Below are 25,922 nucleotides of genomic sequence, written 5' to 3'. Positions count from 1 at the left end.
TGAGGCTCTGAAGTCCCAGGCTCAGTCCCCAGCATCATCAGCCAGGGCTGAGCAGGGAAAGAAAGGACGAGGTATAAAGAAAGAAAACTGAGAGCCAGATTCCTTGTGTCAGCAAGCAGACCTGCTGAGCTGTCCCTGACTCTCCTGCCCTGTCCCTTGTCCCCGGAGCAGCTGACTGAAGTCACAAGGGTTGTGAAATAAGCAAACCCCCTCACCCTACCAGGCTCCAGTTAGGGCACTCCCAACCCCACAAAGGAGAGCCAGAGTACAACCCTTCCCCCCAACAAAAGGAAAAGGAAGGATTCACAGTTCAGTGGAAGAGAGAGGGGACCAGCAGGTGGGTTGCAAAATGTTTATTATGAACCAGGTCCCTTGCAGGGGAAGGAGGGCCCGACAGCAAGGCCCTGGGGGCATCTCCCGCCACTGGGCAAGGCTGCAGGGGGCACGTAGGCAGACTCCAGGGGTTCCCAAGCCTCAGCAGGAAGCGACCAGGCTCCCAGAGCGGCTCTCCTAGGAGCCCTGCAGACCTAGCCCCCGGAGCAGCCCTGAAAGGTGGACAACACAGTTCTAGGCTCCAGACGGGGGGTTCCGGCCTCACCAGGGAGGCGTCATGGGTTGTGGGTTCTGCAGGTAAGACATCACCACGGCCGAGATGGATAGCCTGCCGTTGGGAGACAAGATGGGGTGTCAGGTGGGGCGGGGCAGGGGAAGACCCTCCCCATCCCCAGGGGCCGCCCATTCCGGGATCCCCTCCCGCAACCCAGTCCCGCTGCCTCACATAAAGCTGCTCATCATCTGTTTGGTGTCCTCGGAGCTCCGGGAGTTGGCAAAGCTGATGAAAGAGCAGTAGACGGCCACCCAGGCACACCACTTGAGCTGTGGGTGGGGGACAGACACACAGTGGGCGTCAGATCAGCGCTCGGACCCTCCTCAAGCCCAGTGGGTGACCGTCCTGGGCACTGCTGCTTATTTATTTGTTATTGGGTAGAGACACAGAGAAATCGAGGAGAAAGAGGAGACAGAGAGACACCTGCAGCCCTGCTCCACTGCTCATGAAGCTTCCCCCCTTCAGTTGTGGACCGAGGGCTCGAACCCCGGTCCTGGCACATGGTAATGTGTGTGCTCAACAGGGTGTGCCACTGACTAGGAAGTTAAGAAATAGCACTTTGGAGGAGTCGGGTGCTAGCGCAGCGGGTTAAGCAACATGGCTTGAAGCGCAAGGACCGGCATAAGGATCCCGGTTCGAGCCCCCGGCTCCCCACCTGCAGGGGAGTCGCTTCCCAGGCGGTGAAGCAGGTCTGCAGGTGTCTGTCTTTCTCTGCCCCTCTCTGTCTTCCCCTCCTCTCTCCATTTCTCTCTGTCCCATCCAACAACAACAGCTGTGACAACAATAACAACTACAACAATAAAACAACAAGGGCAACAAAAGAGAATAAATGTTGGTATCTTCTAAATTCTGCTTTTAAAAACCCCTTCTGTTTGGTTTAAATCCCCCCTGCTTAACACTGCATTCTATTTACATAACCACTGTATTCTATTTACATAACCACTGCTTTCTATTTACATAAATCACTTTTACATTTACATAAAGCACCACCTTCCCTCCAGGGCATTGGTGGTTTAGTGATAGAATTCTCACCTGCTCCACCCCCTCTCCTTGTCACACCCTGATCCTCTCCTTGTCACACCCTGATTTTCACCAGTCACTTTTCTCTCCACCCTCTCTGCGTCACATCCTGTTCATACCCTACTTGGGAAGTGTATATATAAAGACAACATTGTTCGTTTTAGTTAGTTGTTAGTTTAGTCTAGCTTGGTATAGATTGCGCTGCGTCCTGCGGCCCAGCAAAAACAACATAGCCCAGCGAAAACAATAAATAAATATTTTTTTAAAAGAAAGAAAGAAACAGCCCTTTGGAAGTCAGGCGGTGGTGCACTCACAGCCCACACATTAATTACGCTGCACAAAGACCCAGGTTCAAGTCCCTGGTCTCCACCTGCAGAAAGGGGGAAGCTTCACAAGGGACGGTGCAGGGCTGCACCTCTCTCTTTCTCTCTCTCTCTCTCTCTCAGCTTCTAGCAAAAAGAAAACAGAAGAGGGGTCAGGAGGTGATGCACCTGGTTAGTCACACATGTCACCAAGCACAAGCACCCAGGTTCCAGCCCCTGGTGCCCACCTATACAGGGGAAGCTTCACGAGTGGTGAAGCAGGGCTGCAGGTGTCTCCTCCCTCTCTAGCTCTCCCTTCCCTCTCGATTTCTGGCTGTCTCTATCCAATAAACAAGTTAAAATAATAAACAAACAAATAAGAAACTTCTTTAAAAAAAAAAAAGAAGAAGAGGGCGGGGGGTAGACAGCATGATGGTTCTGCAAAGAGACTCTCATGCCTGAGGCTCCAGAGTCCAGGGTCAATCCCCTGCACCCCCATCAGCCAGAGCTGAGCAGTGCTCTGGTAAATAATACTAATAATAATAAGACAGGAAGAAAGAATGAAATAAAAGAAAGACCAATTGATCAGTCCATCACTAGGGACAGCGGCAGCTTTATTCTTATACTGAGCCCTAGCAGTAAGCCTAGGGACAAGAAAAAGAGAGAGAGAGAGAGAGAAGAAATTTTTATTAATGAGAAATTTTTTTAAAAGATTTTATTTATTTATTAATGAGAAAGATAGGAGAGAGAGAGAGAGAAAGAAAGAACCAGACATCACTCTGGTATGTGTGCTGCCAGGGATTGAACTCAGAACCCTATGCTTGAGAGTCCAGGGCCTTAGCCACTGCACCACCTCCCGGACCACATATTTAAGAAAAAATTTTTTTAATTATCTTTGTTTATTGGATACAGACAGCCAGAGACTGAGAGGGAAGGGGGTGATAGTGAGGGAGAGAGACAGAGAGACACCTGCAGCACTGCCTCACCACTCGTGAAACTTCCCCCCTGCAGGTGGGGACCAGGGCCTCAAACCTGGGTCCTCGCGCACTGTTACAACCTGCACCACCACCCAGCCCCCAAAAAGAAAATTTTCACTTTGGAGTTTGGCGAGACTGTGCCATCAGGGCTCTGGGCTCTCCTTAAGTGAAACAGAAAGTGCGGACTCTCCAACATGAGGTCCCAAGCTCCAAACCCAGTATCACATGCACCAGAGGAATGCTCATCTACGCTCTTTCAATAATTACTAAACCAATCTTTTTTTTGTTTTGTTTTAACTGTCCACTTAGTTTTACGTTACTTTAATGATTAACTTTTGTGCACTGAGTCACTCACAGGGCTGGTTCCAGATGACCCGGATTTAGACAGCAGTGGTGCTGGAAACCCACTGCCCATTTGCTGAATCCAGGGGGTGGGGAGTGGGCAGGGGGCTGAGAAGGTACCGAGAACAATCCATCAACTCATCTACCTCGTGACAATGCCAGACTCCAGGGCACAGAACCTGCTGTGGGTTCTGCCCCTGGAGCTGTTACACACCCTGCTCCCTCCCAGCAATTCAACTGTCTTCCCCTTTCTCTCTCCTCTTTTTTTTTTTTTTCCCCTCCAAGGTTATCGCTGCGGCTCGGTGCACGCACTATGAATCCACTGCTCCTGACAGCCTTTTTCTCCATTTTATTGGGTAGGACAGAGCGAAAGTGAGAGGTGAGGGGAGATAGAGAGGGAGAGAAAAGGCCAGCCAGGGTTGCATCTGATTAAGCAGTCACATTACAGTGTGCAGGGACCCGGGTTCAAGCCCCTAGTCCCCACCTGCAGGGGGAAAACTTCACAAGTGGTAAAGCAGGGCTGCAGGTGTCTCTCTATCTCCTCTGCCACTCTCAATTTCTCTCTGTCTCTATCAATAATAATAATTAATTAATTAATATGGGCAAGGGAGGTAGCATAATAGCTCTGCAAAGAGACTCTCCTGCCTGAGGCTCCCAGGTTCAATCCTCAACACCACCATCAGCCAAAGCTGAACAGTGCTCTGGTAAAAAATATAATAATAATAATAACCAACAACAACAGTGGTCTGGGATGCAGCACAGTGGATAAAGCATTAGATTCTCAAGTATGAAGTCCTGAGTTCAGTCCCCAGCAGCACATGTGCCAGAGTGATGTCTGGTTCTTTTTCTCTCTCTCTCTTCCTAACTTTCTCATTAATAGATAAATAGATTCTTAAAAAATAATAATAATATTAAAGTGCAAAAAAAGCAGGAGAGAGAAAAACAGACACCAGCAGACCTGCCTCACCACTGGTGCCCCCTGCAGGTGGGGAGGGGGCTAGAACCCGGATCCTTGTACACGTCCCTGAGCATAGTACTATGTGTGCTTAACCCGGTGCATTACCGCCCAGACCCATGAAATTTTCTTTTCTTTTCATTTCTGTTTTTCCCAGAGCCCTGCTGAGCTCTGGATAATTGTGGCGCTCAGGATTGAACCTGGGACCTGAGAGCCTCGGGCAGGAGAGTCCTTTGTAGAACCACTAGGCTGCCTCCGGAGCCCAAATTTTATTATTTTTTAAAAGTTTATTTACTTATGAATGAGAGGAAGAACCAGAACACCAATCTGCAGTGCCAGGGATCAAACGCAGGACCTCATGCTTGAGGCTCCAACAATTTCTTCTTCTTTTTTTGCCTCCAGGGTTATTGCTGGGGCTCAGTGCCTGCACTATGAATCCACTGCTCCTAGAGGCCACTGTTCCTCCTTTTGTTCCCCTTGTTGTTGTAGCCTTGTGGTTATTATTGTTGTTGATGCTGCTGTTCATGGCTGGATAGGACAGAGAGAAATGGAGAGAGGAGGGGAAGACAGAGAGGGGGAGAAAAGACAGACACCTGCAGGCCTGCTTCACCGCCTGGGAAGCGACTCCCCTGCAGGTGGGGAGCCGGGGCTGGAACTGGGATCCTTACGCCGGTCCCTGCGCTTTACGCCACGTGAGCTTAATCCACTGCGCTACCGTCCGACCCCCTCTACTTCTTCTTAAACTATTTATTTATTTATTTATTTATTTATTGGATAAAACAACAATAATAACTACAACAACAATAAAACAAGGGCAACAATGTAAGGGAAAATAAATTTTTAAATATATATAAATAATAATAAAACTTGTGGGAGACAGTAAAAAGGCAACGCTCCGTTAGGCCCTTGTAGATCCAAGGATGCGGGGAGTGACACCATGGCCTTCTGTTGTATCCACATCTTCCCTGATTGTGGCCATTTGCGTCACGAACACTAGCAAATGTATCTACACTTAACCTTGGCTTTTTGCTAGCTGCTGAATAGACCAAAACACACAGAGGAGGCTTACTGATAACAGGAACTGCCTGAACTTTTGTTAACTGCTTGCTTATTCTCTAACCGATGCTGTGAAGTATAAATACATGTGTTATCCTGAATAAAGTTTGCTATGCCATGCTATGCTGTGCTGTGTCTTTGGCATAAGCCCTCCCTACCCATCAGCTCTAGTTCCTCCTCTCAGGACCCTTTGACTTGTCCCCCGCGGGCCAAGTAATAATAATAAAGTAAATTAACAAGTGAATAGCCGATCATAGTTGGGTCCACTTCTGCAGACTCACCCAGTCTGGGAGCCCCAGACCCCTAGTTCACTGCACAGCTCCCTAGGCCCCGCCCCCAGACCATCATTCTCGCCCCCATTAAAGCCACGCCCCACTGTCGGGTTCTACCAATCAGCTGCGGCCTGTCCCCACCCGACCTATTGTCTGGGCCTTTGCGCATAGGCCACGCCTCCATCTGGTTTCCACCAATCGGCGGCGGCCTTCTCCGCTCGGCCTTAGGCCTTAGGCCCCGCCCACCTTGAGCATGAGCCCGCACATGCTGAAGATCATGCCCAGCAGGTTCATGTAGTCCGGCGTCGGGTCGTCCAGAGCCGGGTTGGACTCGCTCGGCGGAGGCTTGTACCTGCAACCGGAGCAAAGGTCACGGACACACAGTACCGCCGCATTCCGCCCTCCGCCCCGCGGGATCGGACCAGCCCTACCGTGGACCCCGACCCCTGCAGTCCGCTCCCGGTACCGCCGGAGGCCTCACCTCAGCACTTTGTTCGGCCTCCGTGGGTCAGACATACTGTTGGTGGACATAGCGAGCCGCAGATCCCGCCTCTTCCGGTGGCGGAGGGGGCGACTTCCGGTTTGGGGGGGAAACAGAGGACAGCTTTGAAAGTAACACCGTGCAGACCCTTCGCGTTTCGGTTCCTAGGTCCGTGGGAAGGCCCGATAGGACTTCCTTCGGGGTAGTCGGTGGACGGAGAATGTAGAAACTCCCAGAATGTCTCTTGAACGGCTCTTGATAATATGGGGAGGGAACCTGGAAGCCAGTTTGACATTTTGCAACGCTTCAAAGTAGCGACAGGAAGTGAGTAACCGGAAGTAGATCGTGGAGGGCCATTCAAAGCGGGATACACCAGTATGGCTTCCTAGAACCCCTGGAAGAAGGCGCTGGCGGCAAAACTTTTCATCGCGGGAGCATGGCGTTCCCCGAACCCAAACCGCGGCCCCCAGAGCTGCCCCGGAAGCGGCTGCGGACGCTGGAGTGCGGCCAGGGCGCGGTGCGGGCCGTGCGGTTCAATGGTGAGAGCCCCCCACCCCCGGCTCCCTCTTCCCCCGCGCGTCCCCGAAAGGGACCCTGAGCCCTGACCCTCCCGGTGTCGCCCGCAGCGGACGGCAACTACTGCCTGACCTGCGGCGGCGACAAGACCCTGAAGCTCTGGAACCCGCTGCGGGGGACTCTGCTGCGGACGTACAGCGGCCACGGCTACGAGGTGCTGGACGCAGCCGGGTGAGCCTGAGGGAGGGGGGATCGGCCGGGGCCGCGTTGGGGGACACCCCCCGTCCCCCGAAGGTGTCGATCGGAAGTTGTTGACCTCCCCCCCCCCGCGCGCGCTCCTCTTCCTCCCTGCGACAGCTCCTTCGACAACAGCAGCCTCTGCTCGGGCGGCGGGGACAAGGCGGTGGTGCTCTGGGACGTGGCCTCCGGGCAGGTCGTGCGCAAATTTCGGGGTCACGCGGGGGTGAGTGCGGCCGAGGGATCCCCCACATCATCACCGAGCCCCCTGACTCTCTAATGATGACCCGTGAGGATCCCCAACGCTCGCATGGAAGGAAGCCATTCGGCCACACGAGCTTTTGGGCGGCTTTTTTTTTTTTTTCCTTTTTGTTGACCTTGTTGTTTATCGTTCTTGTTATAATTATCGTCGTTGTTGGATAGGACAGAGAGACATGGAGAGAGGAGGGGAAGACAGAGAGGGGGAGAGAAAGACAGACACCTGCAGACCTGCTTCACCGCCTGGGAAGCGACTCCCCTGCAGGTGGGGAGCCGGTGGCTCGAACCAGGATCCTTATGCCGGTCCTTGTGCTTTGAACCACCTGCGCTTAACTCGCTGCGCTACCGCCCAACTCCCCCTAGATTACTTTCATAATGAACTTATTTATTGGGTAGACAGAAATTGAGAGGGAAGGGAGAGAGACAGGGAGACACCTGCAGTCCTGCTTCACCACTTGCAAATCTTTCGCCCTACAGGTGGGGACCAGGGGCTTGAACCTGCGTCTTTGTGCACTGTAATATGTGTGCACAACCAGGTGGCCCACCACCTGGCCCCAATTGCTGGATCTTAAGAGAGTTGGGGAATCTATTAGAGCATTCACCCACCCCGATTTTCCAGAGCTGAGCAGTCTCTCCTTCGTTCCTTTCTTTCTCTCTCTCTTTCTTTCTATTCACTTAATTCATTAGAGACAGAAATTGAGATGGGGAGATAGAGAGGGAGAGAAACAGACATCTGCAGCCCTGCTTCGCCACTTAAGAAGCTTTCTCTCTGCAGGTGGAGATGGGGGGGATCGGCTTGAACCCAGGTGCTTGAGCATGGTGACAGGTGTGCTCAATGATTGTGGTCCTGCAGTATCAAGTTGTTGTTTTTTTTTTTAATATTTATTTCCTTTTGTTGCCCTTGTTATTTTATTGTGGTAGTTATTGTTGTCGTCGTTGTTTGATAGGACAGACAGAAATGTAGAGGGGCGGGGAAGACGAGGAGAGGACAGACACCCAACCTCTTGATTACTTTCTTTATATATATATTTATTCTCTTTTGTTGCTCGTTTTATTGTTGTAGTTATTTTTATTCTTGTTGATGTCGTTGTTGTTAGATAGGACAGAGAGAAATGGAGAGAGGAGGGGAAGACAGAGAGGGGGAGAGAAAGACAGACACCTGCAGACCTGCTTCACCGCCTGGGAAGCGACTCCCCTGCAGGTGGGGAGCCGGGGGCTCGAACCGGGATCCTTACGCCGGTCCTTGCGCTTTGCACCATGTGCGCTTAACCCGTTATGCTGCCGCCTGACTCCCGGTGTGAAGTTTTTATCCAGGTGGAAGTGGAGATGGGCAGAAAAACCTCAAGAGCTGGATGGCAGGGAGGAATCAGTGAGAGGGCCAATGTAGGCAGCTACAGGTTCAAACCCCAGCACCACATGGGAGGACCAAGGGAGCCGGGTTGTGGTTGCTTTCTCTTTCTGGCTCTGTGCCCTGGCCTAACTAGCCTCATTCCCTAAACCTTCCCCCGCACCCTACCTCCTAGCCTCTGTCCTCTTTTACCTGTAATGGGCAGACCCTACCTTGATCCCTCAAAGCCTGCCCCCACCCCTGAGTGGTACTTCCTGTCCCTCAGAAGGTGAACACAGTGCAGTTTAATGAAGAGGCCACAGTCATCCTGTCTGGTGAGTCAGGGCTCTGGGCAGGGAGAACTCCCTGACCCCCGTACCCCCCACACCACCACCAATCTGACCCGCCCCACCCTGGCCCTGGGCTGGCCTCACAGGCTCCATCGATTCAACCATACGCTGTTGGGACTCTCGCTCCCGCCGGCCGGAGCCCGTGCAGACGCTGGATGAGGCCAAGGACGGCGTGTCCAGCGTGAAGGTGTCGGACCATGAGGTCCTGGCCGGGTGAGTGCAGCTAGGACCACGTGGCTGCCAGCACTGCCATCTGGAACTCCTGTCTCAGCACCTGGTCCCGGGGCCTGAGAAGACTGAGTTGGCAGCCCTGGTGGTGGGGTAGTGAGAAGGTGTGAGGTCTAGAGTTCGATTCTCGGAATCGCCTGTGCCACTCTGATGCTCTGCTTCTCTCGTCCAGCCCCAAGAAAAACGTGTTTAATATATATATATTTTTTTTTAATTAAAGGAAGCCCTGCCCACCATCCATGGGGCTCCTTGGGTTCTGGAGCTTGAACCCAGGGTCTGAGGTGTCGGCCATGTGCTATGCTAGACCCTGCTCAGCTGTGACTTTCCGGGATGTGTCGTGACCTACTAAAGTGTGCACATAAGAGCTCTGAGCACAGGACATTGTCTTGACATGTTGGGTCAGTACTGTGGCAGCAGAACACGATTTTTTAAAAATTTATTTATCTTCCCTTTTGTTGCCCTTGTTTTTTATTGTAGTTATTATTGATGTCGTCGTTGTTGGACAATACAGAGAATTGGGAGAGAAGAGGGGAGACAGAGGGGGAGAGAAAGACACTTGCAGACCTGCTTCACCATCTGTGAAGCGACTCCCCTGCAGGTGGGGAGCTGGGGCTTGAACTGGGATCCTTACGCGGGTCCCTGCGCTTTGTGCCATGTGCACTTAACCCACTGCACTACTGCCTGACTCCCAGGACACTTTTTTTTTTTTTTTGCCTCCAGGGTTATTGCTAGGGCTCAGTGCCTGCACCATGAATCCACTGCTCATGGAGGCCATTTTTCCCCCTCCTTTTTGTTGCCCTTGTTGTTATAACCTTGTTGTGGTTATTATTATTGTTGATGTCCTTCGTTGGACAGGACAGAGAGAAATCGAGAGAGGAGGGGAAGACAGGGATAGAGAAACAGATACCTGCAGACCAGCTCCACTGCCTGTGAAGTGATTCCCCTGCAGGTGGGTAGGCAAGGGCTCGAACTGGGATCCTTACACAGGTCCTTGAGCTTTGCACCATGTGCGCTTTAATCCCCTGCGCTACCACCGCCCGATCCCCCCCCACACACACACACACACACACACACACGATATTTACTTACTTATTTTTATTTTATTTAATTTTTGCCTCCGAGGTTATTGCTAAGACTCAGTGCCTGCACTACAAATCCACTGCTCCTGGAGACTATTTTTTTCCCATTTTGTTGTCCTTTGCTGTCTTTCTTGATGTTGTCAATGGACAGGACAGAGAAATGAAGACAGAGAGGAAGAGAGAAAGACACCTGCAGACCTGCTTCACCGCTTGTGAAGCGATGGTTCCTTAAACCCGTCCTTCTGTTTTGTGCCACATGCACTTAACCCGCTGCGCTGCAGTCCGACCCCCAACAGGACACGATTTTAAAGGACCCAGATTCAAGCTCCTTGGTCCCCACCTGGGGGGGGGGGGGGGGGAGAAGCTTCACAAGCAGTGAGGCAGGGCTGCAAGTGTCTCTCCCTCTGTCTCCCCTCTCCTTTTGATTACTCTCCTATCAAATTTGAAGGGGGAAAAAAATGGGGGCAGGTGAGGTTGTCATAGCTTGAGGTTCAAGATCCCAGGTTCAGTCCCCAGCAGCATCAGCCAGAGCGGAGCAGGGCTCAGGTATTGGGGGGAGGGGTGTGTGTGAAGCTTTCATGCATCAGACTTGCACACGTCCCAGCCCCCCAGTGAGCCAGCTCTCCAGCCTGTAGATTTAGCTGGATGCAGGTGGGATCCTCCTCAGCTGTCCTCACCACCACCACCCCCCCCCCCCAGCTCTGTGGACGGCCGAGTGCGGCGTTATGACCTGCGGATGGGCCAGCTCTTCTCCGACTATGTGGGCAGTGAGTTCCAGTCGGGCTGGGGGGCCTGGGAAAGGGGGTGCTGCCCTCAGGACCCCCAGCCTCATCCGTCCTCACCCCCTACCCCAGGCCCGATCACGTGTGCCTGCTTCAGTCGGGATGGGCAGTGCGTCCTGGCGGCCAGTCTGGACTCCACACTGCGCTTGCTGGACAAGGAGACTGGCGAGCTGCTGGGCGAGTGAGTTTGGGGTGGGGGCACTGAGGGGTTCCCGTGAGGCCCGTGGATCCTGAGCGCCTCCTTCTCCCGCCCACCCCCAGGTACACGGGCCACAGGAACCAGCAGTACAAGCTGGACTGTTGCCTGAGCGAGCGGGACACGCACGTGGTCAGCGGCTCCGAGGACGGGAAAGTGTTCTTCTGGGACCTGGTGGAGGTGGGTTCCCCAGAGACAGAGGGCCCTGCAGACGGGTCTCCCCAGGAGGAGGAGGAGGCATGCGGCTGGGGTGGGGGGATACAATGGGCTAGGAATGGTCCCCCAAAGGCTGAGTGGGGTCAGAGGCTACCTTTTTTTTTTTTTTTCTTCCAAGTTCTCTTCTGGGAGTAGCAGAAGGCGTTTAGCCCGCCTCGAGCCTCTGGCCACCACGTGTGGGGGAAGCTTCTTGAGTAGCCGAGCACTGCTGCAGCATCTCCTCTCTCTCCTGTCTCCAAAATGAGTCCCCTGGGAGCTCTGGGTGCATTCCGGCGAGCCCAGCAAACCGGAAGTCACCTGGCAGGAGCAGGGAGACTGGGGGCTCGGGTAGAAAGGGGTCTCACCGTGCAGGGCAAGGACGGGGCTGGGCTTGGGGCCACAGGGACAAAGTGACCCCCACAGTCCAGAGAAGCAGAGCCTCCTGGTCCACACGGTGCTGGGGGCTCAAACCCAGGACCACAAAGCTTTGCCTACTGTGTCTGCTCCCAGCCACGCTGCGGTCCCTGACCCTCTCACTGTCTCTGTGTGATCATTGACGATAACTGACCACGCTGACGCCATCTCACCGTCCCCCTGCAGGGTGCCCTGGTGCTAGCCCTGCCCGTGGGCCCCGGCGTAGTGCAATCCCTGGCCTTCCACCCCTCGGAGCCCTGTCTGCTGACGGCCACGGGCAGCAGTGTCCACTGCTGGCGGGAGGAAGCCTACGAGGCCGAGAGCGGTGCTGGCTGACACGGACGGACAGACAGACAGACAGACACAGAATCTTTATTGTCTCTCTGCATTCCCTGCACGGCCCCTCAGTCCTGGCTCTTCTCTGCCCCAAAGGCGGCTGCTTTCTGGGCAAAAGTCTCAGCCACGAGCAACGGGAAGACAAGAGAGGCATCTGCGTATACCTGGAGGGCAGGCGGGGGAGAACAGGACACGCTGAGCCTGGGTCCGAGAAGCCCCCCCACACACACACTGCCACCGAGCTGACCCCCAGGCCCCCCAGCCACTCTGGACCTTGACAGGCTGGGCGTCCATGCGGATCTTGCCCCAGGACACAGCCTCATCGGGGCGGGCGCCTGAGTCGGAGCCGTCGAATTCCTGGGCCGTGTTGATGTACACAGCATAGTCGGCCCCGTTCCGCTGGGGGGAGGGAGCAGCGGTCAGCGGGGCCTTGTGTGGGGTCCCCCCCTTTCTCCAGGAACACACCCCAGGTTTGTCTCTCCGTCTCTCCCTTCTCTGACTCTAAGGCTAAATAAACACAAGTCAAACAGTTCCCTTGAGTTTTCTTATGTTTTGTTAGATGACGTGACTCAGGTTTGAGCCTGGACCCTGCCACATTGAAAGGAGCTGTGAGTGGGAGTCAGACAGTAGCACAGTGTGGCACAAAGCACAAGGACCAGCATAAGGATCCCGGTTCGAGCCCCCGGCTCCCCACCTGCAGGGGAGTCGCTTCCCAGGCGGTGAAGCAGGTTTGCCGGTGTCTGTCTTTCTCTCCCCGTCTTCCCCATCTCTCTCCATTTCTCTCGGACTTATCCAACAACAACAACATCAATAATAACTACAAGGGCACCAAAGGGGAATAAATAATTTGTTTTAAAGGAGCTGTGGGGCTGGGGGCTCTTTGGCTTGGATTTAAAAAGAAAACATCGCCCAAGCAGAAAGGTGTTGTTTTTTCCCCTTGGGGGGTTCCATCCTAGTCCCTATGTGGGTGTTCCCTGCAGAAGATCTGGCAGAGGGAACAGGCTGGGGCAGCCCGTAGCAGCAGCAGGTGAAATAGAGGACAAGGCAGCCCAGCCCCCAAGCTGGGACACGGGAGGCTGGAGGGCGTTGGAAGGGTTCTGTCCTGGAAAGGTTTGTGCATTGCTGGTTTAGAGGATAGTTCACTGGGGAGGAGCCTGCCTGGGGTTCCATTCTGGCTCCCACAGCATCCAGGAGAGCTCAGTGCAGGGCTGTCTCTCTCACTGATACTATATTATTTTCCCTTTTGTTGCTCCGGTTGTTTAACGTTGTGGTAATTGATGTCGTTGTTGTTGGACAGGACAGAGATAAATGGAGAGGAGGGGAAGACGGGGAGAGAAAGACACCTGCAGACCTGCCTCACCGCCTGGGAAGCGACTCCTCTGCAGGTGGGGAGCCGGGGACTCGAACCAGGATCCTTACGCCAGTCCTTGCGCTTTATGTCACGTGTGCTTAACCCGCTGAACCACTGCCCCGACTCCCAATATTTTAAAGTTTTATCTTTTTTTTAAAAATATTTATTTTCCCTTTTGTTGCCCTTTTTTTATTGTTGTTGTAACTATTGTTATTGATGTCGTCTTTGTTAGATAGGACAGAGAGAAATGGAGAGAGGAGGGGAAGACGGGGAGAGAAAGACACCTGCAGACCTGCTTCACCGTCTGTGAAGTGACTCGCCTGTAGGTGAGGGGCCGGGGGCTCGAACCAGGATCCTTACGCGGGTCCTTGTGCTTTGCGCCATGTGCGCCTAACCCTCTGCGCTACCGCCCGACTCCCTGTCTTTATTTTTAATGACAGAGCTACCACAGCCCTGCTCAGCTATGGCTGATGATAGTGCTGGGGATTGAACCCGGGACCTCAGAGCCTAAGGCAGGAGAGTCTGTTTGCAGAACCCCTGTGTCATTTCCCCAGCTCGCTAACGTTTTATTAGGGTGAGGCTCTAGGAGATAATGCTGGGGGCTTGAACTCAGGACCTTGGGGCAGGGGCAGGCCTGTGCTCCACCGTGAGTCCCCGGGCCAGCCCTGTCTCTCCAGGCTCATTCAGGCACAGCCCCCTCCACACAGCAGCTGGGTCCCAGCCACCCCGCTCACCATGAGGTTGGCATTGGCAATGTGATGCTTTACCACGCCACCTCCCAGGATGATCATGCCCGAGCGCTTGGAGAAGATGGCCTGGGTGTTGATGAGCTTCAGGTCTGCGGGGAAAGGGGCACTGGGGACACACTCCCAGCCTCCCCGCCCAGCCCTGGCCCCGACACTGACACCCCGGGCCTCACCCTCCACGATGTCCAGCACCAGGCCTGGGTTCTTATAGGAGTGGAAGAAGATCATGTCGCCCAGAGAGCCGTCTGTGAGCGCCGGGCTGAGCACCGGGATGTGGTTCTGGGGGACGGCGGGCGGTGGATCCATGGGTGGGGGTCTTTCTCAGCACTCAGCCCCACGGAGGGTGGGAAGGGCTGTGGGGTCTCTCCTCTCTCAGCTCCATGCACAGCACCCAGGGAACCCCATGGAGGGTGGGCAGGGCTGTGGGATCTGTCCCTCCCTCTCAAGGAGGGGGAGACATTCACGTTAATAAGAAATCAGCAGAGGAGTAGGGCGGTAGCGCAGCCAACACTAATAATAACTACAACAATAAAAAAACAAGGGCAACAAAAAAAGGGAATAGTTTTTTTAAATCCTGTTATTTAGGGGAGGAAAAAGTCAGCAGGATGGCTCACCTTCTGGGCCCAGTAATACACCGAGTCCGGGTGGTTGATCTCCTTGCCCAGTCGGGCGATCATCTTGGATGGGGTCCACTTGACACCCTGGAGGGAGATCACAGAGGCCTCAGCTGTGGCCCCCTTCCCGGAGGCCCCCCGTGCCAGCCGCACGGCCCCTGGGCCGCCTACCTCTGTGTTCTGCTCCAGCACCATCTGGTCCAGGATGGGCATCAGCCAGTCCTCAAACTTGCAGTAGTTGTCGTTGGGCACCAGCAGGTTCCCGATCCTGGGGATTGGGTGGGGGCGGCAGGAGGGTGTGCATGTGGGTCCCCGCCCCGGGCCAGCACCCCCCACCCTGACTCCGGGCGCTGCTTGGGGAGGCTGCCTCACCTGTTGATCCCATTCTCCCGGAGTTCCTTCCCGGGGAGGCTGAACTCACCCAGGTAGGTGGGCGCCAGGCACTTAATGAGGTCTTCCTCCACGCCCCCAGCCGTGGTCACCAGCACGTCCACCTGTGGCCAAGAGTGCTGAGGCTGGCCAGGGAACTGGAGGAGGCGCTACACACACACACACACACACACACACACACACACACACACACACGGGTTCAAGCCCCCACTCCTCACCTATAGGAGGGAAATCGCACGTCACAAGCAGTGAAACAGGGCTGCAGTTGTCTCTGTCTCTCTCCCTCATGTATATATAAGTTTTTTTTTTTAATTTATTTATTTTCTCTTTCGTTGCCTTCGTTTTTTTTATTGTTGTTGTAGTTCTTGTTATTGATGTCAACGTTGTTGGATAGGACAGAGAAAAATGCAGAGAGGAGGGGAAGAGGGGGCGAGAAAGACACCTTGAACCGGGATCCTTACACCGCTCCTTGCACTTTACGCCACCTGCGCTTAACCTGCTGCGCTACCGCCAGACTGCCTTTTAACCAAAGCACTTATCTATCAGCTCCGGCTTGTGGTGGTGTGAGCGATTGATCCTAGAACTTTGGAGCCTCAGGCATGAGTCTCTCTGCATAGCCAGTATGCTGTCTGCCCTGCCCTCTCTCTCCCTCTTTTTGTTTATCATCTTCATTTATTTATTGGCTAGAAACAGCCAGAAATTGAAAGGACGAGGGGAGACAGGGAGAGAGACACCTGCAGCCCTGCTTCACCAGTCGCAAAGTTTTCCCCCAAAGGTGGGGACCGGGGGCTCAAACCCGGGTCCTTGTACACTGTAACATAGGCACTCGGCCCCTCCCCCCTTTTTAAATTTCTTTCCTCTTTTGTTGTCCTTGTTATCATCGTTGTTATTGCTGTGGTTGTTGTTGGCTAGGACAGAGAGAAATGGGGAGAGAGGAGGGGAAGACAGAGAGGGGGAGAGAAAGACAGACACCTGCAGACCTGCTTCACCGCCTGGGAAGTGACTCCCCTGCAGGTGGGGAGCCGGGGGCTCGAACCAGGGTCCTTACACCGGTCCTTGTGCTTCACATCATATGCACTTAACCCGCTGTGCCACCACCCAGCGCCCCCTCTCTCCCTCTTTACCTCTTCTCTCTCATTTTCTCTCCATTCTAGCAAGTAAAGGAAAATAAAGGATGCCAGGATCTGTGGACCCCTCATGCCTTGGTGAGGCACTAAGCCCCAGTGATAACCTTCATGGCGATTAAATTAGAAAAGCACAGGGTGTGGCTTGGTGGTAGAGCACTGGGTTAAGCGCACACAGTACAAAGCTCAAGGATCCCAGTTTGAGCCCCTGGGTCCCCACCTGCAGGGAGGCTGGCTCACAAGCAGTGAAGCTGCTCTACAGATGTCAAGATCTCTTCCTCTCCATCTTCCACTCTCTCAATTTCTCTCTGCCCTATCCAAAAAATCGAAAAATGGCCACAGGGGCGGTGGATTCATAGCGTAGGCACTGAGCCCCAGCGATAACTCTGGAGGCAAAATAAATAAAATTACTAAAACAAAAAACAAAAACCAGGGCTGAGGAGATGGCATCATGGTTTCCATACTCCTGCCTGAGGCTCTGAGGTCCTGGGCTCAATCCACAGCACCACCATCATCCAGAGCTCAGCAGGGTTCTAGGTTCTCTGTGTCTATCTCTGTCTCTGTCTCTCTCTGTCATCTGTCTACCTACCTACTTGCCTACTTGCCTAACTATAATCCATCTCTCTTATCAAATACATAAATGAAATATTAGAAAAACTCCTGCCTGAGGCTCTGAGGTCCCAGGTTCAATCCCCAACACCACCATCATCCAGAGCTCTAGTCTCTCTCTCACTGTATCTCTTTCATTAAAATAATAATAACAGGAAGAGAGAGATTGGTTGCAGAATTATTCTGCAAAGAGACTCTCATGTCTGAGGTTCCAAATTCCCAGGTTTATATCTGTGCACCAGAGCTGAGCAGTAAAAAAATGTAATGATAATATAATAACAGGCTGGGGAGGCAGCATAACAGTTACACCAAAGATAAATAAATAAGCTAAAAGATTTTCATGTCTGAGGCTCTTAGAGTCCCAGATTTTATCCAAGCATCACCATTAATCAGAGTTAAACTGTGTTCTGGGTAAAATTTCTATATATGTGTGTGTGTATTTTTTTTTTAACTTATTTATTTACTAGCCAGAGACAGAAATTGAGAGGAGAGAGGAAAGAGAGAGACAGAGACACCTGCAGCATTGCTTCGCCACTCGTGAAGCTTTCCCCCTGCAGGCAGGGACCAGGGGCTCGAACCTGCATCCTTGTGCACTGTAACATGAGCGTTTAACCTGGTGCGCCACCAACTGGCCCAGCCCCTGCTTAAAAGCAGCCTGGGGAGCCCCAGAGCCCCCCACACCCACCATGTTGTGCTGCACCAGGTAGCGGATGGTCTCACGGAGGCCGGAGCTGATGAGGTTGGACGTGTAGCCCAGGAAGATGGTGCAGCCGGTGAGGGGTCGGCGGCTCTGTGTCAGGTCCGCGTGGTGGTCTTCATCTTGCGCCAGGGGCTCCAACTTCTTCTCTATCTGGGTGGCAGGGGCAGTGTGGGGAAGCCACTTAGGTCCCTGCACAGAGGACCCCAAGTGGCTCATTTAAAATAAAGGGGGGGGAGCGGGGATAGCCTAATGCTTATGCAGAGACTCTCATGCCTGAGGCTGCAGTCTAAGGTTCAATCATATGGCAGAGCCGAGCAGTGCTCTAGTTAAAAACGAAAAAGAAATGTAGGGGCAGTGGCACAGCTGGTTGAGCGTATATGTTACAATGTGCAAGGACCCAAGTTCAAACCCGGTCCCTACCTACAGGGGGGGAGCTTTGCGAGCGATGAAGCAGGGCTGTGGGTGTCTCTCTCCCTATTTTCCTTTCCTCTCGATTTCTGGCTGTCTCTATCCAATAAGTAAAGATTTTAAAAAGATTTATTTAATGAAAGAGAGAGAGAAAGAGAAACTGAGCCTCCTTCTGGCACCTGCAATGCCGGGGATGGAACTGGGGACATGAGTGAGGCCGGAGAGGCCAGCGCTTTGGCCACTGTGGCCCCTCCGTACAGCTGCTAGGTTCATTTTGAATATTTTGTACTTTAAAAAAATAATAATAGTAAGATTCCTTCTTTATTTATTCCCTCGTGGTACCCTTGTAGTTATATTCTTATAGTTATTATTGTTGCTATTGATGTGGCCGTTGGGCAGTACAGACAGGGGGAGAGAAAGACAGACACCTGCAGACCTGCTTCACCGCCTGGGAAGCGACCCCCCTGCAGGTGGGGAGCCGGGGGGCTCGAACCGGGATCCTTATTCAGGTCCTTGCGCTTTGCGCCACCTGTGCTTAACCCGCTGCGCTACCACCGCCCGACTCCCATAAGATTTCTTAAGCAGAAACCCAGAGCCTCCCTCTGGCACCTACAATGCCAGGGGAATGAAACTGAGACCTCGCGCTTGAAGGTCCAGCGTTTTATTCCCCTCCTACAAGCACCCCCCCCCCCCGGTTCAGAGGACACCCCCGGGTTCTGTCCACTCCGTGTCAAGCAACCAGGTCTCCCTGGAGCCAGGGAACGAGCGCCCGCCCTCCATGCCCGGCGGCTCACCTTCCACACTGCCCCCCAAAACAAATCCAACACACCACCCCCCGCCTGCCGGCCCCGCCCCCTCGGCCACAGGCCCCGCCCCCTGCGGGACGCGCTGGGCTCGTGGCCACGCCCACCGCCTGCCCTAGGCCGAGCCACGTGTCAGCACCTGTGGCCCCGCCCGTGCGTGACTATTGGACGGGGGGGGGCGGGTCGGCCACACCCCTTGCGCGTGTCTCCGGGAAGCCACGCCCCCGCGCCGGAAGTCCCTCCCGGACCTCACCATGGCGTTGACCTGCTGCACAGCGCGCCGGAAGTTGGTAGCCTGGAAGCCGGTGGTGCCGTAGGCCCCCAGCAGTGCGCGGTAGTCCACGCCGCGGTTGAAGTCGTAGCCCCGTACCGGGGCGCTCTCGGGAGGCAACGCCGCGCTGTGCTTGAGGACCGCAGCCAGCGCCGTCGCGGGCGCCTGCCCCTCCTCCGGGGAGCCCTCCATGGCCGCGGCCTCGGATGACAGCCGGGCCCCGGCGGCGTGGAAAGGCGCTGAGCCCGGCGCGGGCTGATCTGAGGAGCGCGCCGGATGTAGATCTCGGGAAAACCTGCTAGGGCGGTAGATGGACCGGAAGTCGCTTGTTCGCGTGACTAAAAGGCTTCCCGGGCGCAGCCCTTTGGGCGCTTTAGTCCCGAACAACGGAAGCCGCCGAAGGACAAACTTGCGCCATCCGCGCGCGCGCGCCCTTGGTGTAAATGGGAAATGTTGCGTTGTGCTGCCACCTGCTGGACAGACTCTGAGTGGCACGGCACTGCCGGGCCCCTTTGAGTTGTGCTCAGGGAGGCAGGACCTGGAGTCACCAGGCTGCTTTTCCAGCGCAGGGCTCTCCGCCCAAGGAAGGCAATTGCCGCCTCCTCCGAGTAGCCCTCCCTGACATTCTTCTGGGTTAGGGACCTCCGCCGCCCGGACTCAGAGTTGGCAGCTCTGGGGGTTCTGCACACATGCCTGCTTAGGGGTTCTCGGCCACAACGTCGGGTTCCAATGGGCCAGATTTCCGGAGTCTGTAGTAGAAAGTGGAGTGGAAAAGGCCTTGGGTTCAAGCCCCCGGTGCCCACCCACAGGGAGGAAGCCTCACGAGCAGTGGAGCAGGTGTCTCTAACTGTGCCCCCGCCGCCACCCTTCCCTCTTTGATTTCTGTCTCTATCCAAGAAATAAGATTCTTAAAAAATATATCTTTGGGAGTCGGGCTGTAGCGCAGCGGGTTAAGCGCAGGTGGCGCAAAGCGGCATAAGGATCCCGGTTCGAGCCCCCGGCTCCCCACCTGCAGGGGAGTCGCTTCCCAGGCGGTGAAGCAGGTCTGCAGGTGTCTGTCTTTCCCTCCTCTCTCCATTTCTCTCTGTCCTATCCAACAACAATAATAACTACAACAATAAAACAAGGGCAACAAAAGGGAATAAATAAATAAAATAAAAAATATATATATATATCTTTATGGGAGATAGAAATGAGGGACCAGGTGGTGGCCCACCTGGTTGAGTGCACATATTACAGTGCACGAGGACCCGCTGTGCTACAGCCCGACTCGTTTTTGCTTTTAAAGATTTTGAGAAAGACAGAAGAACCAGACATCACTCTGGTCCATGTGCTGCCAGGGATTGAACTCAGGACCTCATGCCTGAGAGTCCAGTGCTTTATCCACTGCGCCACCTCCCAGGCCTCTAATTCTTGGTTTCTTCTTTTTAAATATTTATTCCTTTTTCTGTTGTCCTTGTTGTAGTTATTATTGATGTCGTTGTTGTTGGATAGGAGAGAGAGTAATGGAGAGGGGAAGGCAGAGATGGGGAGAGAAAGACAGACACCTGCAGACCTGCTTCACCGCCTGGGAAGCGACTCCCCTGCAGGTGGGGAGCCAGGGGCTTGAACCGGGATCCTCATGCTGATCTTTGCGTTTTGCACTATGTGTGCTTAACCCTCTGTGCTCCCGCCTGACTCCCCTCCATTCTTAGTTTCTTAGGGCAGGGCAGTGGAGAGAGAAACCAAGAGCAAGATGGGAGATGCGAAAGCCCTGCTCCACCATCCTTGGAGCTTCCCCAGGTGCTGTGTGTGGCCCTCCATGTGGTGCTGGGGTTCAGACCCAGAGCTTTGTTCTTGGTGAGCTTTGCGCCCACCAGGCAACCTGACTCCTGGCCTGTTTTGCTGCTTTATTTTTGGGATGGAACGAAGGCCTCACACATGCAGAGTTTCACCACGCAAAGCCACTTTTTCAAAAAATATTTATTGAGAGAAACTGAGACAGAGACGCCAGGTTAAGTGCACATGATACTAAGCACAAGGACCCACTCAAGGATCCTGGTTCAAGCTCCCAGCTCCCCACCTGCAGAGGGGTCACATCACAAGTGGGGAAGCAGGTCAGCAGGTGTGTGTGTCTCTATCTATCTGCTCCTCCTCAATTTCTCTGTCCTATTTAAAAAATTGGGATAGTGGCCGCCAGGAGCACTGGAATCATAGTACCAGCACCAAGCCCAGCGATAACCCTAGAGGCAAACGGAGAGAGGGAAGGAGGCAGAGAGAAGCAAAGCCTCCCTCAGGCACATGTGATGCCAGGTATCAAACCCTTGAACCCAGGGCCTCACTCATGCCCGGAAGTCTAGTGCTCTGCCCACAGCAGCCCATCCCAAGCCAGTTTTTTTTCTTTCTTTTTTTTTTGCCTTCAGGGTTATTATTGGGGCTTGGTGCCTGCACCGGGAATCCACTGCTCCTAGAGGCTATTTTTTTTTCCTTTTTGTTGCCCTTGCTTATTTCATTGTTGTCGTTATTACTATCAGGCTCAATCTGACGCTGTTGACTGGCTACGGAAGAAGGGCAAACGCTAGAAGTTATTACTGTTGCTACTGCTGTCGTTGTTACTGGATAAGACACAGAGAAATAAAGAGAGGAGGGGAAGACAGGGGGAGAGAAAGACAGACACCTGAAGACCTGCTTCGTCACTTGTGAGGTGACCTCCCTGCAGGTGGGGAGCCGGGGGCTCAAACTGGGATCCTGTGCAGGTCCTTGCGCTTCATACCAGGTACACCACTGCCCAGCCCTCCAAGTCACTTTTCTTGCACCAGTCCTTGTGCTTTGCGCCATGTGCGCTTAACCCACCGCGCTACCGCCCAACTCTGACCAAGTCACTTTTCAACCCCTCTCGCCCCCCCCCCCCCGCTTTGTTGAGGTGTCACTGGCCTGTAGCAGTGTGGGCATCTCGGGGTCCACCTGAATTATGGAGTCTGTGTGGGGCGCCCCCCTGCCTCAGAGCTCAACCCTTGTTCAGACCTGCCACAGCCAATCTCCCCAGGGCAGCCTGGACTTTCTGGCAGGCCTGGAGAGTGGGGGCACGGGGATGGGGCAGACTGCCTGCCCTCCTCTGTGGTCGCACACGCACACACCCCTCCACTGATGCCAGCGACTTCTAGAAGTTCTAGACCAGGAAGATAGCTCACACAGAAGAGAGCACTCCTTGCCACGCACGCTGACTTGGGTTCGAGTCCGGCCCCCACCACTCCCCCCACCACACTGGACGGATGAAGCTTTGAGGCTGCGCTTTCTCTCTCCCCGTCTAGTAATGTTGCCCCAGAATGTTGGATCTCCTTTATAAGTACAACTTTAAAAAAAAACAACAAAAAACGTGGTGGGGGGAGGCTGGGTGGTGGGCACACCTGGTTGAATGCACAGGTTGCGATGTGCAAGGACCTGGGTTCAAGCCCCCAGGTCCCCCCCCTGCAGGGGCTAAGCTTCACAAATGGTGAAGCAGGGCTGCTGGTGTCTCTGTCTTTCTCCCCCTTCCCTCTAAATTTCTGTCTCTATCCCACAAATAAAGATGGGGGGGTTAGGCTGGGTGCACCAGTGCACCCAGACATGAACTTGGTCCTGGGTTCGAGCCCCAGGCATCACAAGAGTGTTTCAGATGGCTACTACCACCACCTCTTCCCTCCACCTCCTCCCTCAACACCTTCCTTCAAAATGAATCCATCAGTGCCTGAAGGTCCCAGGTCCTGGGCCCTGGTGTCTGCCTGTCTCCTGTCTGCCTGTCTGTCAGTCCCATAAATAAGAGCAGGGAAGACACTCTCCTGCCTGAGGCTCTGGGGTCCCAACACCGCCAGAGCTGAGCAGGGCTCTGGGCCAGAAGGAACAATGTCGAGGTGCCACTGGAAGGAAAGACAGGGTCGTGGCTGTGGGGGACAAGTTGACAGCCCCCTTTGTCTTAGCTGAGGCCAGCTGGAGCGGTGGGGTGCACGGGTGGGAGGGGAGAGAGGAGCCATGGGGGACACAGAGGCCTGCAGAGGGGGTGACGTGGCCAGAGCAGCGCTCAGCCCCTGGCACGGGGACCCCCTGTGTCCCGGTGACATTTGGCTTCAAAGTCCCCGCAGGGGCCGGGCCGGGGAGGGAGGAGGACGGGGAGGACCTTGGAGGACGGGCAGAGGACAGAGAGGCGCCAGGGCGGCTGGCAGAGGTGAGGGGTCTCCCGCGGCTGGGAGGGATGTTGAGGTTTGGGGTGCGGCCTGGCACTGCCCTGTCCTGCCCCCCCAGATGGCGGGCAAGGCCACAACGGGCAGCGACATCGGGCAGGCCCGGCGCGCCGTGGAGCAGCTGCGCATGGAGGCGGGCATTGACCGCGTGAAGGCAAGGTGGAGGGGGCAGGGGCAGGGGCAGGGGCAGGGGGGGCATGGAGGTCCTGGCCACTGACCCGGGGTCCCCGCAGGTCTCCAAGGCAGCGGCCGAGCTGCTGCAATTCTGCGTCGAGCAGGCCAAGAGCGACCCCTTCCTGGCGGGCATCCCAGCCACCACCAACCCCTTCCGGGAGAAGAAGCCCTGCGCCATCCTGTGACCGCCTCCAGCACCCCCGGGGGGCCCCAATAAACTCCAGGCCGGGCCTCTCCCTGGAGTGGACATGCTGTGAAGGGGCAAGGGGCTGCAGACTCCAGGGCACCCCCACGCCCCCCACCCAGACGCGAACCCAAACCTCTGGCGGGCACGGGGATGCCCCAACACAGGCAGCGGGCAGCTTTATTTCGCTCCCCCACCCCGTCAAGTCTCAGAGCAGGAGCCCCTGTGAGAGGGTGGGCTGGCAGGGAGGGGCCCCTCGCCCCCTCCCAGGGGCAGCGCCCCCAGAAGCACCAAGGTGGGGCGGGGGTCCCCGAGGCCGGAGCCCGCAGGCAGGTCGGTCGCTCAGGCCTTCAGCCGCCACACCTCCAGGGACAGGCCACCGGAGGCGGCCACCATGAAGTTCCCCTCCGCGCAGACCTGGGCGGGGGGGCATGGAGGTCAGGGCGCCGCCAGTGTGGAGGGGGGGTCTGGGGGTGGGGGGGGCTCACCCCATTTAGCACGTCGTCGTGGGTCCGGGTGCAAAGGGTCCTGGGGGGGTCGGTGGGCAGGTGCACCTGGGGGTGGGGGGCAGGTTCCAGGGTCAGGGGGGTGGCCTGACTGGGGGGAGCTGGGGGGTGCGGGGGGGGGGTGTCTCACCCGCACAGTCTTGTCGGTGGAGGTGGTGTACAAGGCGCCTAGCGAGTGCTGGATGCCCGTGATGTGGGAACGGTGGCCCACGTCGAAGGACTGCCGGGGGGGGGGGGATGACACAGGCTCAGGCCGGGCCACGGGGTGTGGGGAATGACGGGGACAGGGGCTTGGGGGAGATGGTGGGGGATGGGCAGGGGTGAGGAGTGGCCCCGAGCCCCCGAGAACCAGGGAGGTGACTAGGTGCAGGGGTGAGGGGCAGTGTGAGGGGGGAGGTCCAGGGGTGACCATGGGCAGGGGTGTAGAATGGACCCGAGCCCCGGAGAACCAGGGAGGTGACTAGGTGCAGGGGTGAGGGGCAGTGTGAGGGGGGGGTCCAGGGGGGGACCAGGGGTGCTGGGAGGGGGGGGCGGCCGACCCTGGCAAGCCTGAAGCTGCCTCCGTGGTTGGCGAAGACGTGCAGGAGACCCTGGTTGTCGCCGGCCCAGAGCTGCGGCTCGTGGTAGGACATGCAGAGCAGGTAAGAGTCCAGCTGCGGGGGGGGGGGGGTGTTGGGTGGTGTCAGCCGGGGACCCTCGACCCCGCCCCGCCCTCTGCACCCGCCCGAAGGCCCCACCTGCAACCGCTGGAGCACCCCGTTGGCCCGCCGGTCAAAAACCACCAGCGTGTGGTCCTCGCTGCCTGAGATGATGTGCCGCTCGTCCGCCATCAGCGCCAGCACCGCGCTCGAGTGCACCTGTTGGGTCTGCAGTAACCCTGGGCCGGCTGGGGGGCAGGGGTCAGCGCTGGGGGCCCCCCACCCCAGGACTCCCCGGCCCCCAGCACGCTGGTGAAGCCTCCTGCAGCCGCAGCCCTCACATCTCTTTCCCTCTCTCCCCTTCCTTTCTTCCCCTCGGAATTCAGGCCCCTAGGCCACCCCCCCTCAGATCTCCAGCCGGGTACCCCAGTTCTGTCTAGATGCAGCTCCACTACGGCTCACCCGGGAACGGCTGGAGGGTCTCGCCCTCTGTTGGCTGGTTACATTTATTTACTCAAGGGTGTGGGGAGAGAGAGAGAGAGCGAGCTCGCCAGGTGGTGGCCCACACATTACAGTGCACAGAGACCCAAGTTCAAGCCCCTGGTCCCCACCTGCAGGGGAAGCTTGTGCACGTGGTGAAGCAGGGCTGCAGGGGTCTCTCCATTTCTCTGTCTCTATCCAATAATAAGGAAATAAAGATATGAAAAAGGAACAGAATGAAAGGACTGGAGTGGCAGGACCTCTAAGGGATCCATCCAGTCTCCTGTATCATGAACCCCAGGAGGGCAGCCCGGAGGCGCCTCACCTGGCTTTGCACACACTCTGTCATGCCGGGTGTGAAGACTGGAGTTCCAGCCCCTGCCAGCGACCACATGAGTGTGCCCTGCACGTGCAGCATCCGGGGAAGCTCCATGAACGTTGGAGCAGTGCAGTGGTGTCTCTCTGCCCTCTCCCCCTCGCTGTCTTTCTCTCAAACTGGAAGGAGAGGAATGGCCCAGCCCGCGTGAGTCCCCCCACCCGCCAGCCCCAGGCCCACCTCTGGGGTCATAGATGGTGACTTTCTTGTTGTAAGTGCCTGTCACCAGGATGTCCGGCAGGTAGGACAAGCACAGCACGGCGGCCTTGTCCCTGGGGACACAGGGAATCAGGGGGCTGAAGCTATGGGGGGAGGGGTTCCCTTTCCTCCGCCCACTGCCCCCCGGGCCCCCTCTCGAACTTGATCTCCCCGAACTGCTGCCCGTCAGCTGCCATGTCCCAGAGCTTCACCGTGCTGTCCCA

General features: G+C 55.7%; 5 protein-coding genes across 8 annotated transcripts in view; 2 read left to right on the top strand and 3 right to left on the bottom strand.

Moving 5' to 3' along the window:
- Positions 1-338: 338 nt before the first annotated feature.
- WDR83OS (WD repeat domain 83 opposite strand) lies at positions 339-6,146 on the bottom strand. 2 transcript variants are annotated; one of them, XM_007532416.3, is made up of 4 exons: positions 6,013-6,146; positions 5,778-5,883; positions 779-876; positions 339-661 (listed from the first exon to the last, which is right to left on the bottom strand). In XM_007532416.3, exons 1-4 carry the CDS (start codon positions 6,060-6,062, stop codon positions 595-597), a joined length of 321 nt encoding a protein of 106 aa, XP_007532478.1. In that variant the 5' UTR covers positions 6,063-6,146; the 3' UTR covers positions 339-594. The 2 variants fall into 2 exon arrangements, with proteins under 2 accessions (XP_007532478.1, XP_060037816.1); XM_060181833.1 differs by having other exon boundaries at positions 339-624.
- Positions 6,147-6,226: 80 nt separating this feature from the next.
- Positions 6,227-11,930, top strand: WDR83 (WD repeat domain 83). 2 transcript variants are annotated; one of them, XM_007532417.3, is made up of 9 exons: positions 6,227-6,551; positions 6,639-6,759; positions 6,886-6,991; positions 8,637-8,685; positions 8,787-8,913; positions 10,707-10,774; positions 10,862-10,970; positions 11,051-11,165; positions 11,781-11,930. In XM_007532417.3, exons 1-9 carry the CDS (start codon positions 6,449-6,451, stop codon positions 11,928-11,930), a joined length of 948 nt encoding a protein of 315 aa, XP_007532479.1. In that variant the 5' UTR covers positions 6,227-6,448. The 2 variants fall into 2 exon arrangements, with proteins under 2 accessions (XP_007532479.1, XP_060037804.1); XM_060181821.1 differs by having other exon boundaries at positions 6,415-6,551; positions 11,051-11,117.
- Positions 11,931-11,950: 20 nt separating this feature from the next.
- Positions 11,951-19,270, bottom strand: DHPS (deoxyhypusine synthase). 2 transcript variants are annotated; one of them, XM_007532418.3, is made up of 9 exons: positions 18,929-19,270; positions 17,450-17,614; positions 15,014-15,135; positions 14,813-14,909; positions 14,642-14,728; positions 14,201-14,306; positions 14,016-14,119; positions 12,204-12,329; positions 11,951-12,094 (listed from the first exon to the last, which is right to left on the bottom strand). In XM_007532418.3, the coding sequence occupies exons 1-9, from the start codon at positions 19,136-19,138 to the stop codon at positions 11,999-12,001; spliced, it is 1,113 nt and encodes a 370-aa protein (XP_007532480.1). In that variant the 5' UTR covers positions 19,139-19,270; the 3' UTR covers positions 11,951-11,998. The 2 variants fall into 2 exon arrangements, with proteins under 2 accessions (XP_007532480.1, XP_060037803.1); XM_060181820.1 differs by lacking the exons at positions 14,016-14,119; positions 14,201-14,306.
- Positions 19,271-19,330: 60 nt separating this feature from the next.
- On the top strand, positions 19,331-23,508 carry GNG14 (G protein subunit gamma 14). Its single transcript, XM_016192283.2, has 3 exons — positions 19,331-19,783; positions 23,204-23,296; positions 23,376-23,508. Exons 1-3 carry the CDS (start codon positions 19,676-19,678, stop codon positions 23,499-23,501), a joined length of 327 nt encoding a protein of 108 aa, XP_016047769.2. The 5' UTR covers positions 19,331-19,675; the 3' UTR covers positions 23,502-23,508.
- Positions 23,509-23,649: 141 nt separating this feature from the next.
- The window catches only part of FBXW9 (F-box and WD repeat domain containing 9), a 2,949-nt gene continuing 676 nt past the window's right edge, over positions 23,650-25,922 (bottom strand). The window contains exons 2-8 of the mRNA XM_060182454.1: positions 25,861-25,922; positions 25,681-25,772; positions 24,744-24,892; positions 24,546-24,659; positions 24,137-24,226; positions 23,989-24,054; positions 23,650-23,917 (exon numbers count right to left, since the gene is read on the bottom strand). Coding sequence (XP_060038437.1) covers positions 23,843-23,917; positions 23,989-24,054; positions 24,137-24,226; positions 24,546-24,659; positions 24,744-24,892; positions 25,681-25,772; positions 25,861-25,922 — 648 coding nt within the window. The 3' untranslated portion in view covers positions 23,650-23,842. The remainder of the gene's footprint in view (positions 23,918-23,988; positions 24,055-24,136; positions 24,227-24,545; positions 24,660-24,743; positions 24,893-25,680; positions 25,773-25,860) is intronic.

The sequence above is a fragment of the Erinaceus europaeus genome, chromosome 23 (assembly GCF_950295315.1).
Source record: "Erinaceus europaeus chromosome 23, mEriEur2.1, whole genome shotgun sequence".
In the NCBI taxonomy this organism is placed as follows: domain Eukaryota; kingdom Metazoa; phylum Chordata; class Mammalia; order Eulipotyphla; family Erinaceidae; genus Erinaceus; species Erinaceus europaeus.
Note: the sequence above shows the minus strand (reverse complement) of the source record. Positions and strands in the feature narration are given on the sequence as shown.